This window comes from Medicago sativa, chromosome 1 (assembly GCF_051527215.1).
Source record: "Medicago sativa cultivar Bolivia chromosome 1, Bolivia_mono, whole genome shotgun sequence".
NCBI classification, from domain to species: domain Eukaryota; kingdom Viridiplantae; phylum Streptophyta; class Magnoliopsida; order Fabales; family Fabaceae; genus Medicago; species Medicago sativa.
Window position 1 is genome coordinate 76,141,568 of NC_140749.1, and position 12,144 is coordinate 76,153,711.

The 12,144-nt window shown below is 34.4% G+C and overlaps 2 protein-coding genes and 1 long non-coding RNA gene across 3 annotated transcripts; all 3 read right to left on the minus strand.

Annotated features, from left to right (window-relative positions):
• Positions 1–379: 379 nt before the first annotated feature.
• On the minus strand, positions 380–748 carry LOC146957510 (uncharacterized). Its single transcript, XR_015023222.1, has 2 exons — positions 666–748; positions 380–590 (listed from the first exon to the last, which is right to left on the minus strand). It is a non-coding gene; the product is annotated as an uncharacterized LOC146957510 (long non-coding RNA).
• Positions 749–2,041: 1,293 nt separating this feature from the next.
• LOC146957511 (pentatricopeptide repeat-containing protein At1g02370, mitochondrial-like) lies at positions 2,042–4,978 on the minus strand. Its single transcript, XM_085736889.1, has 2 exons — positions 4,682–4,978; positions 2,042–3,836 (listed from the first exon to the last, which is right to left on the minus strand). Exons 1-2 carry the CDS (start codon positions 4,931–4,933, stop codon positions 2,646–2,648), a joined length of 1,443 nt encoding a protein of 480 aa, XP_085593015.1. The 5' UTR covers positions 4,934–4,978; the 3' UTR covers positions 2,042–2,645.
• Positions 4,979–7,848: 2,870 nt separating this feature from the next.
• Positions 7,849–9,831, minus strand: LOC146957512 (pentatricopeptide repeat-containing protein At1g02370, mitochondrial-like). The gene is made up of 2 exons (XM_085736896.1): positions 9,423–9,831; positions 7,849–9,193 (listed from the first exon to the last, which is right to left on the minus strand). The coding sequence occupies exons 1-2, from the start codon at positions 9,672–9,674 to the stop codon at positions 8,006–8,008; spliced, it is 1,440 nt and encodes a 479-aa protein (XP_085593022.1). The 5' UTR covers positions 9,675–9,831; the 3' UTR covers positions 7,849–8,005.
• Positions 9,832–12,144: the final 2,313 nt, after the last annotated feature.

Sequence of the window (12,144 nt, forward strand, 5' to 3'; positions counted from 1 at the left end):
TATAATTCTAATTAATATTATTTTCATCATTCCCAATACAATATATTTCACTTTCCTCTTTATTTATATATTTTTTTTAATCTGTGTGAAAAACCAAATTGGGCCAGATATTCTGGGACGGACGGACGGAGTATTCAATTTCTTGTTATTCTATTCGATTCCTTTTCAACTATACTTTTATCGTTTTGTTTTAATTCTTCAACATTAACACTCTGTTTGGTACGCGAGAAATAAAGAGGAGAGAAACATTGAAGAGAGAAACAACAGAGAAATGTCACACTTCTCCTGTTTGGGAGACAGAAGAAATAGGGGAGAGAGGCTTATTTCGCGTGGGTCCCACACTTTTTATCTTCTCTGCAAAACTGAGAAGAAAGACGAGAGAAGTTCTCATTTTCTATTTATTTCCTTTTCTACCCTTGCTTTTTCTTCATATGAATGACATATTATTCTCAAAGTTCACAACACTGCTGGGAATTGTTTGGCCACTGATACACCGTGAAGAGGAAGAAGACCAACCACACGCACTCTTATTAATAACTGGTTGTGTTTTTCTTTTTATTGATTTTGTTATTGTTGTTGTTAGCAGTTACCTATGAATCGAATGTATAATAACTGGTTGTGTTTTTCTTTTTATTGATTTTGTTATTGTTGTTGTTAGCAGTTACCTATGAATCGAATGTATAGAAATAAAGTTAAGGTTTTTTATTTTTGTGATTGGAAATACATAGATCTGATCTGATAAGTTATGGGTTTGTGTTATTTAACAGTTGATTGATTAATTAATTTTAGTGTAATTTTGGATTTGAAGTGAACTCAATTTGAATCTAGCATGAGAAAAATTGGGTTTTCAGTTTTTTTTGGTTTGTAGAAGTGATAAAATAATCACCAAATAATGAAACTGACCGAGCTTGTGTTCAAACTAGGAATACCGGAACTGTTGAGGCCTAGAGGTGGTAGAAAGGAATGACTAATTAGGGAGTGAATTGGCATGGATACCTCAACAGTGGCGGTGGGAGTCATTGATGGATTTGTTGTAATTTTTTTTTTTTTAAATATTTTTGAAATTTAAAGAAAACCAAGGGTATTTTAGTACTTTTATAAACAATCAACACTTCTTTCTTTTCAATTTCTCTCATCTCTCTTCCTTACCAAACAATACATTAAATCTATTCTATTTCTCATCTATTTCTCTCTTTTCATTCTCTCTCTCACCTATTTCTCTCTTCTTACTTTCTTCTCGCAACCAAACATACCCTAAGGGAGGGGCGCCCTAGTAATATTCAGCTGAGAAATATATAAATCTTTTTTTTATCGACACTAAAATAACGTAAAAACAACTGCTATAAATATATAAATTAATAATTAGGGGTCGCTCATATATTGGTTGCCTCTGAAATTGGCTAATTGATATACTAGTACACTTATTTATGTATTTTGACATTGATATTTTTTTTTTGTTAAGCCTCTGGTTCTTGGGGAAGGCACCGGTACTACGGAGTTTTATCGTGTGTAAGTATAGTCTGATAAAAAATTGTTCCATTCAGGAATCGAACTTGGTTTTTCCTCAACGATTCGTTATTTAGTTGAACTCATTAACCATTTAAAAAGATTTGGGACTTGTTAATAAGTGACAAAAGGATTTTGTTTAAGGATTCCAAACAAAACAATTATTCATTAAATAGTTAAGTATGTACATTATCTCCTTTCAATCTATTAAATACACATGTCACAGGAGTTGATATTAGCAAAACTTGTTTAAGAGTTAAAAGAGTTGGAGAACTTGAGGTCAAGCAGGAGAAGCAGAAAAATAACAACTAACATTTGTGTATATTGAAAACAAAAATTATACATTCCCTATAAACAAAAAATACCAATGTAATTCACCAAAAAAATTAAAATAAAATAACAATATAAACCAATTTTACACTGCCATCCAGTAAAAATCCAATATTTTGCTTCATCATATACATTTTTGACAAATGTATTTTGCAACTTATGATATGAAATGGAAAAATAGATGTTTCTAATTGGATGTAAGGTATAGAAGAGGAATGTAAATTGTATTCAAATGCAATGAAAAAGAGAGAAAAACTCTAAATACAAGACTACCAAAGCTAAGGCTCGTCAGAATGGAGAAAACAATTCTGTCTCTGCCTACAACCAAGGGTCCTAACAGAATAATGATGACATGAGTGTTCTAATACTCAACCTACACCATCCTTATTGGAAAATCCTAACTAATTGGCCAGATGCCCACTTAACACTATCCCTCCTTCTCTTTTCTTCTTCCTCTCATAGACTATTCATATTTTGCGCCTATCCTGCCTTAAGCCCACAAGAACATTCCCTCCTATTGGACTGAGCTCATGCAGCACTCTACAATGCAAGTGTAAAACTAGTTTCCACCGACAGTTTATGTCTTTTTTAAAATTCAACTTATAATCACCATAGCAAACAAAACAACTAGATTGATCTTTCAAATTCTGAAAGAATTTGAAAACCAGTACTTATCTTAAGGAAATAATCAATCCTGATTATCAAATCATCACTAGCTCGGAATTAACAGTACCTACATATGATACACATGTGATTGTTTTTTCAATGATGGGTGCGGTGTGTATTCATGGTGAACATCAGCTCCCAAGTTACAAATTCTCGTGGGCTTGGTTGACATAAGAATCTTCCTTCAATACTGTATGAATACCAGGAGATGATTCGGATGCAGTAATGCAAGTTTTAATAGAGGATTCATCAAAATTGTGACTCCTAAGAATCTTGCTTAACTCATCAACACCATCAAGATCTGTTTCTTCTTCATAATACTTCAGAAAAGCACTTACAGCTTGTGGTGAAGGTTGGTATTTATAATCGCCGACTTCTGAAAGTGCGGCCTCTAAGTGGCTCATAGCACCATCCAATTGACCTTTCTCCAATAAAAACACCATGAACATTTCCCGAATCCTAAAGAAAGGTCCTCTGCAGCTCTTGAGAGCTTCCTCAAAGACCGACACAGCTTCCTTGTCCATGTTTTGACTCAAGTAAGCCTGCACTGCAACACCAACCAACCTAGAATCATAACTAACATGCCTAGATTCCCACTCCTTAAACAATTTTATTATGCCCTCCATATCATTAAGCCTTCTAAGGTTAGAAAGCATAATAAGATAGCTCCGATTGGTCACCGGGGTGATCTTCTTGAGGGTCCCCCACACTCTATAAACCTCTTTAACATTACCAGTCCCAGCATAAAGGCTCAGCAAGAAATGGTAAGTTTCGCGTTGGCGCGGCTTCATTACTTCTTCCACCTTCTTAAGCATCAACTCAGCTTTCTCAAAAAATCCAGCTTTTATATAGATAGCAGCAAGGTTGCTATAAGTCTTCCAGTCAATTTTGTCTTCATCTTCTCTTTTCATCTCCTCATAAACACGTTCAACCTCACCAAGGTCATTCAAAGCAGCACAACCATTCATCCACAAAATGTATGTAAATTCAGTCATGTGAATTTTCCTCTCCTTCATAACATTAACCAACTGAGGAACTTTCGACGGTTGACCTAGCCTCATATACATAGACATCAAATTGGTGAAAGACAAACTAGTCAAATAACCTAATTCATCCATCTTATCAAAATGAGACAATGCCTTGTCTAGCATTAGTTCCTTGCAGTAACAGTTTAGAAGAGAACCGTATGTGTACTTGTTCTTAGCAGGAGGAGGAAAACTGTTGAAGTGATTCTCAGCTTCAACCACTCCTTTCACTTTGGACACAAGATCTAAATACACTGCATAGTTATCCCATGAAAAATTAATTTGCCTCATCATCATCCATTCCATTATCTGCAACCAATCAAAACATCATTATAAAAATTTAAAACATCACAATCAAATGAAAAATATCTCTAATTACAGCCACAACCAAGTCTTATCCCACTAATTGGGATCGGCTACATGGATCAAACAACGCCATAGTGTTCTATCATATACTATATCCCTATCCAACTTGTTAATCTTTAAATCTTACTTGATAGTTTTCTTTGTAGTTTTTCTAAGTCTTCCTCTGCCTCAAGTGATTTGACTAACCTCCATCTGGTCTACTCTCCGTACTACAAAATCTACAGGTCTTCTCTCTACATGCCTAGACCACCTAAGTCAAACTTTTACCATCTTTTTTACGATAGGTGCTAACCCAACTCTCTCTAATATTGTCATTTCTAACTCTCTACTCATACCACACATCCAACACAACATCCTCGTCTCGGCTACGCTTATTTTATTCTCATGTTGGTTCAATACTTTGTCCATACAACATCACCGATCTTGTGACTACTATATAATTGTCCCTTCAGCTTGAGTGGTACTTTAGTAAAACCACTAAGCCAGTTGATTCATTTATTAACAACAAAATATATCTTCCATTACACAGAACATAATTAGTTTTGCCTTGTCTATGGATTGTGATGATAAACTATGAAGCATGGACACTAGACACTGACGTGTCAACACTGATAATAATTTGAGAAAGTAACGTAACTCAAAATTAGTTAGAGTCGTTTAGGTGTCAGACACCGGCAAGTGTTGGACACGGAACACACCTTCAATCAGAGTCGATGTTACAAATATATGATAAAGCTCAACATGAATCAAAATTTAGGGTGGAAAAAATTGGTGAAAAATTGCGATACCTCGAATGCATGATGGAATCTACGATACTTTCGAAGCTCCTGGACGCATCTCTCGAGTTCATCTTTTCCTAAGGCTTTCCCTTCGATTATATACTGGTTCAACGTCTGCGACACGGTTCCTCCGGTCTTTTCTAGGTCGGCTAGTCTTCGGTAAAGGTTTGCCTTCTTATTTGGAAGCTCAGCCGCCGTCGCAGCCGTGCATAGTCGTCGGAGAAGCCTTCCTCCGCCGGAAATCAAACGGCCGTAATTCATCTCAGAGTCTCTATGATCGAACCACAGCAGGGATTTTGTCTACTTGTTGTTTCTTGAAGGGTTTTGTTAGGGTTTATCAAAACGCGAATTCTGGCGTCGTGTTGTCTTTCACTAGAATTTACCGGTAACCGGTAAAAAAGTGGACAGTTAAAGTGAAGTGTGGTAAATAAGTTCATCCTTGAAATTGAAGTAACTATCAACCTAATCTTCTGCCATAATAATCTTTGAAATAATTAAAAAAATTAAAATATTATTTAAAATTGCAAGATGTTAATCAAGTTTGTTTCTCACATAGACAGAGACGACATAGAAAAATAAATTAGAACCATAACCCACTTAAATTCGTGTTGATTTTGATAGAAACCCCACTTTAATCAAATAAGGGTGTGTCGATTTTAGTTTTTCCCAATATTCATAGTCGAGGATGGGGTGGGGATGTAGATATTTGCCCCGTGCCCATCCTTGAACACGTCACATTAATAAAAAGGGAAAATTACATTCACCTCCCCTGAGGTCTATGAAAATGACACTAACACCCCCTCTAGTTTTAAAACTTACACTAACCTCCCTTAAGTTTTTGTTAAATAGACAAACACCTCATTTGCTATCAACACTGTTAATTTCTTCTGTTAACTCAATTTTTTTTAGTATATTCAATTAACCTTTAATGGAGGAAAACCTCCATTGTTGAACTTAAATCAATTTAAGAAACAAAATTCAAATATGAGTATATCAAACATTCAAGAAAGCTATTCCAAACATTCAAGAAACCATAGGTTATGGCTTTTTAATTTCACATCGATTCCCCATTTCATTCTCACTTTTCCTCTCCTCCTTAATTTAATTATATATGTTGCACTCAGATTATGGATTATATGATTATGCTCACTCTGATATAATCATTAATTTGTCATTAATCCTTTCTTTAAACCGTCAATTCCATTTCATTGATCTTTCAAAAAAAAAAAAACAATCCATTTCATTGATGCTTACTCTCGTAATTGAAATTATCTTTCATTAGCTTAATAAAATCAGAATTTCATTGTCCTTAGAAATCAATTTAGTAGCACAATGGTGGTGAAAGCATACAAACAAGAACACATTTGTAAACGTCTATGAAAAGAAAACGGAAAAAGTAACAGAGTTAATAGCAAGGGAGCTATTTGTATATTTGAGGAAAACTTAAGGGAGGTTATTGCAAGTTTTAAAATTAAAGGGGGTGTTAGTGTCATTTACATAAAGTTCAAGGGAGGCGACTGCAATTTTCTCTAATAAAAAAGTATGATTTAATTTATTTTCCTTATACACATGCATTCATTTTATGTATATTTAATTATATATTATACATTTTAATCTCTTCCAAATAGAAAATATAGTTTTAATATGATTTCATTTTTATTTTTTTATATGGCAAGACGAGGAAAACTGACATTCGTTGTGGTGGGAATGTAGATCTAATTTTAAACCTCGACGAAGAACGAGTGCGAAGTGGGGAAAACCGACATCCATATGAGGCGGGGTGTCTTAGAATGTGGGTTGACATTAATCTATCATTACAAAATCAGGGGTGTCTTAGAATGTGGCATTAATCCATCATTACAAAACCAGTTTGTAAAATGAAGGGCACTTCTATTTATAAATATTTGTTCATGTCATATCACTTTCAATGTGGGTCTCTTAACACCAACGCTCAAGACTAGACGACTAGATCATGACTGAAGTGACTTGATAGCAGAAATTTGATAGTGGATGACCCAATAAATCTTGGATAGGTTTTTATAGCATCTTGAAATTTGTGGTTTGACCTAACACAATTGCACAAAACCGACTTGTGAGATGAATATAATCCCCACTTGTAAATATTTGTTCAAAGTCATATAACTTTCAATGTGGGACAAACAAAAATCGTCCTCAGCCCGCCGGTGGACATAGTAGACCTGAAATTGGTATTTGAAGGAACTATAAAGATATTAAATTTGTAAGATGTTTTTTTTTTTTAATTAAGTGAATAATGACAAAGATATATCAAATCAAGATAGTGAGATGAATTTGATTAAAGCCCCGTTTGTATGGATAGTAAATAAATGAAGTTATCTAAAAAACACCCTGATATTTTAGCAATGAATAAATTATATTTCACACATACATAATGGCTCTTACATAGAAGCAAAAGGAAAAAGTTCCCATAAAAAAAATGTCAAGGGTTGAGGTTATGTTATCAACTTTGTGAAACCTTCCTCAAGGTCAAGGGTAACCATCTTAATGACAAATGACTTAGCCTTGAGCCAAATAGTACACGAAACTGTGTATGTTTGGGAACTTGTTCGTGATTTCGTGTTACCGTCACAACAAGTTTGACTACATTTCACCGTAGAAATGCATTAGCTATAGCTTCACAAGCAACACACATCCACATTTGGCCAACCCTCTGTACAAACATACATACACTAAATAGATTTTGTCAAGCAACGAGTCTCCTAGCCACATATGGTCTTGCTAATAAGTGATATAAAGATATTTATTAAGATTCCAAACAAAGTAATCATCAATTGAAAAGTTAACGACTATTTTTTTTAATATATTAAATGTACGACTTTTCATAAAAATTACTATTTTATATTTGTTAAACAATGTTCTTGAAACACCCATCGTCATTTATCTAATAATTAAAAAGATATGTCTTGTCGGTGCAAACTAATTTTACATTGATATCCAATTGAAATCCAATAAGTGCTTCGTCACACACTTTTCTAAGTGTAGTTTGAAATTTGTGGAGCGACAGAGAAAAATAGAAGTGTATCTCATAGTCATATGTATGATAGAGCAGAGTTTAGAAAGATAAAAGAGGAATGAAAATTGTATTCAAATGAAATGAAATGAAATGAAAAAGAAAGAAAAACTCTCTATACAAGATAACCAAAGCCAAGAGTCCTCATAAGAGAGAAAACAATTCTTTCTCTTCCTACCACTAAGGATCCTAACTAAATAATGATGACATGAGTGTGCCAATACACAGCCTACACTATCCTTATTGGAAAATCCTAACTATCCTAGTGAAAACCAGCTTCTAAGTTACAAGTTCTCGTGTGCATGGTTAACATCAGAATCTTCCTTCAATACTTGATGAATACCAAGAGATGATTCAGATGCAGTAATGCAAGTTTCAATACAGGATTCATCAAAATTGTGACTCCTGAGAATCTTGCTTAACTCATCAACACCATTAAGATCTGTCTCTTTTTCATAATACTTTAGAAAAGCACTCACAACTTGTGGTGAAGGACGGTATTTATAATCGCCGACTTCTGAAAGTGCGGCTTCTAAGTGGCTCATAGCACCATTCAATTGGCATTTCTCCAATAAATACAGCATGAACAATTCCTGAATCCTAAAGAAAGGTCCTCTACACCGCTTAAGAGCCTTCTCAAAGATCGACATAGCTTCATCGTCCATGTTTTGACTCAAGTAAGCATCCACTGCAACACCAACCAACCTTGTATCATAATTAACAAGCTTAGATTCCCACTCCTTAAACAATGTTATTATGCCCTCCGTATCATTAAGCCTTCTAAGGGTAGAAAGCATAATAAAATAGCTATGATTGGTCACCGGTGAGACCTTCTTGAGCGTACTCCAGACTCTATAAACCTGTTTAACATTACCAGTACCACCATAGAGGCTCAACAAGTGATGGTAACTTTCGCGTTGCACTGGCTTCACTATTTCTTCTAACCTTTTAAGCATCAACTCAGCTTTCTCAAAAAATCCAGCTTTTATATAGATAGCAGCAAGGTTGCTATAAGTCTTCCAATCAATTTTGTCTTTGTCTTCGTCTTCTCTTTTCATCTCCTCATAAACCCTTTCAACCCCACCAATGTCATTCAAAGCTGCACAACTATTCATCCAAACAGTGTATGTAAATTCAGTCATACGAATTTTCTTCCCCTTCATAACATTAACCAACTGAGGAACTTTTTGGGGTTGACCTAGCCCCATATACAAAACCATCAAATTGGTGAAAGACAAACTAGTCAGATAGCCTAATTCATCCATCTTATCAAAAAGAGACAATGCCTTGTCTAGCATTAGTCCCTTGCAGTAACAGTTTAGAAGAGAACCGTATGTGTACATGTTCTGAGCACGAGGAGGAAAAGTGTTGAAGCGATTCTCAGCTTCAATCACTCCTTTCACTTTGGACACAAGATATACATACGCAGCATATGAAAAACAAATGTTTTTCATCTTCATCCATTCCATTATCTGCAACCATTCAAAACATTATTATAACAATTTAAAAATCAGAAACAATTGAAAAATAAAAAAATATCCCTTGTCTATGGATTGGATTGTGATGATTAATTATGAAGCACGGAAAGCGGACACTAACACTTCGACACGGATGATAATTTAAGAAAATGACATAAAATGTGTTGGCAGGGGACATGTCTTGTGTTATAATAAAGCTCAACATGAATTGATATTGTGATACCTCGAATGCGAGATGGAATCTGCCATTCTTTCGAAAGTCATGAATATATCTCTCAAGTTCACCTTTTTCTAAGGCTTTGCCTTCGGTTATATACTGATTCAACGTCTGCGACACAGTTTCTCCGGTCTTTTCCAGCACCGCTAGTCTGTGGTAAAGGTTTGGCTTCTTCGCCGGAAGCTCAGCTGCTGTTGTAGCCGTGCAGAGTCGTCGGAGAAGCCTTCCTCCGCCGGAAATCAAACGGCCGTAATTCATTTCAGAGTCTCTTCTCTATGATCGAACCTTTGCTGGGGATTTTGTCTATTTGTTATTTCTTGAAGGTTTTGTTATGGTTTATTGAAATGCAAATCCTTGCGTCGTTTTTCTTTTTCTTCACTTGAATTAACAATAGTAAATCAAAAAGTAAAGGGTCACCGTAAAGTTACTTACTCAAGATTAAATACAACAAATTAGTTTTTTTTTTTTTTTTTTACTAGAATACAAATTAGTTATGAACATGCACTTTCGTTATCATTTCAGTAGCTACTTTGAAAATTTCTGTTAAGTGATGAAGTGACAAATATTTTGTGCTGACAATATGCATGAGGTGTCACGAGGACTAAAGTGAAAGTAGAAAATTGTCACTTTGCTCCTTGAACCAAAAATCAATATCCCAAAATTGAATCTCAAATTCATAATTTCCAAATTTAATCTCCAAATCCATAAATCTCATATAATTCCCTCTTTTGATCAAAATCAAATCTTTCATTAAACACCAAAATCAAATCACACGATGATAGGTGTTGGTGCGAATTTGTCCCAGCAAAGTGTTGCTCATTCGTTAAAAACTTGGTTATCTTTTTTGGTAGTGGTTGGAGTTTGAACCTCGGACCTTGCATATATTATGAATTGTCCATACCAACTGAGCTAAGCTCACGAGGACAAAAAAAAAAACTTAGTTATCTTCCCCAATGAAGTTGTCATGAGCATATAGAATAAACAAACAGAAAACATAAAAATAGTCATTAAGGTCTCATCCTATTGTGCACAAAAAAAAAAACTTAGTTATCTTCCCCAATGAAGTTGTCATGAGCATATAGAATAAACAAACAGAAAACATAAAAATAGTCATTAAGGTCTCATCCTATTGTGCCAACTTAATGTCTCATGTCTCATAATCGGTCCGAAGTTTTTTTTTGTGCTCTAGGCTAATAAATAAAGTAGTATCTTTATCCCCTAAAAAAAAGTAGTATCTTTATAATTATTTAAATTTCTTTCTTCTTTCATTTTTTGTTGTAAAAGATTCATTTATAATCAATGTTCTCTAAAAATATATTATTAATAGAACTAATCAATACAAGTTTATAATCAATGTTCTCTAAAAATATATTATTAATAGAACTAATCAATACAAGTTTAATAGAAACATATCTACATAATACTAACTACTAAGTAAAAATAATAATTTTGGTGCCCTTTAAAAAACGGTGTCCTGGGCTGTCGCCCTTCCCGCCCACCCTCAAGAATAATTTTGCTTATTCTCGTCCAACGTGAGTTAACTCACGATGAAAAATGTACCCGTGTGAGTTAACTTACGCTAGGATATTTTGACGGGAACAAGCAATCACAATGGAAGAAGAGCAATAATCCTCAAACTCCATCCCCTTATAACAATTTTGACGGGCTAAGTCCATAGAAACTATGCTACATAATAAGACTAATTGTAACAAACTAGCTCATAAACGAGGTGTGACTAATTATTACACATGTATTGTCCTACTCATTTAAGTGAGGTGCCACGTGTACGTTGACTGGGTCAAAATTGGACTAATGGGCCAAAACTGTAAAAAAAAAAGTAAACTTAAGGGGCTGATTTTTTATAGGAGGACAAAATCACAAGATTGTGATACTTGGGAGGCCAAAACTGCAATTAAGCCTAATTTTTATTATGTCAATCCTATGACTCTTAAGGAAAAGTGCTTTTTATAATCCAAAATTCGACGCAAAAATAAGTAAAATCCAATTAATAATTGTTCCCACCTAAAAATGAAAAATAACTCATAGTTTAACAAAAGTAATATATCTCATTTTACAATAAATTAGATACAAGTTAGCAAAGTAAAAAAGTTGATCAACATAATTCAAAATCATTTTTTGTTTTGTTTTGTTTGAAGGGTGTAAATGTTGCACCTTAATGGGAATGCAAAACTCTCTTGATCGGTAATTGTCCATAGTTCAAATTCTGTCAAAACAATTAACATACTTTTCATTTTACGTAGGTTAGAAACCAATTAAACCGGTAAGCGGTCCCCTTAAGCTTTGTTTGCGAGTTTGGAGGGGAAGGCTTGGGAAAAAAGGAATAAGCAAGTGAAAGAAATAGAAGAAAATGCGAGGGGAGGGCTTCGGGGGGTTAACTTTTCTTCATAATACTAAACCTTCATCATTTGGGGAACTAAAAAATTGTATTGGAGGAGGGTTTTGGGGGGTTTTAGAGGGTTTATATGAATTCTTCAAATTTAATCTATGTTGTTGTATTATTTTTAAAATTAAAAACGTAGTAATCATATGCATTAATTTATCATTCTCTAAAAAACTACTCTTTTAATTTTTTTGAAAGATTTTTCCATTTTCCCTCATATTTTTCACCCCTCAAAGTCTTCCCTTCCTCTCCCCTCCAAACTCGCAAACAAAGCCTTAGCAAACACGGAGAGTTGAAGTGAAGTGTGGTTAGTTAGTTAGTTTAGTT

Coding starts and splice junctions, on each gene's coding strand:
- LOC146957511 (XM_085736889.1), bottom strand. CDS start 4,933: ATGAATTACGGCCGTTTGATTTCCGGCGGAGGAAGGCTTCTCCGACGA. Junction 3,837..4,681: donor GATTCCATCATGCATTCGAG/GTATCGCAATTT, acceptor GATTGGTTGCAG/ATAATGGAATGGATGATGAT.
- LOC146957512 (XM_085736896.1), bottom strand. CDS start 9,674: ATGAATTACGGCCGTTTGATTTCCGGCGGAGGAAGGCTTCTCCGACGA. Junction 9,194..9,422: donor GATTCCATCTCGCATTCGAG/GTATCACAATAT, acceptor GAATGGTTGCAG/ATAATGGAATGGATGAAGAT.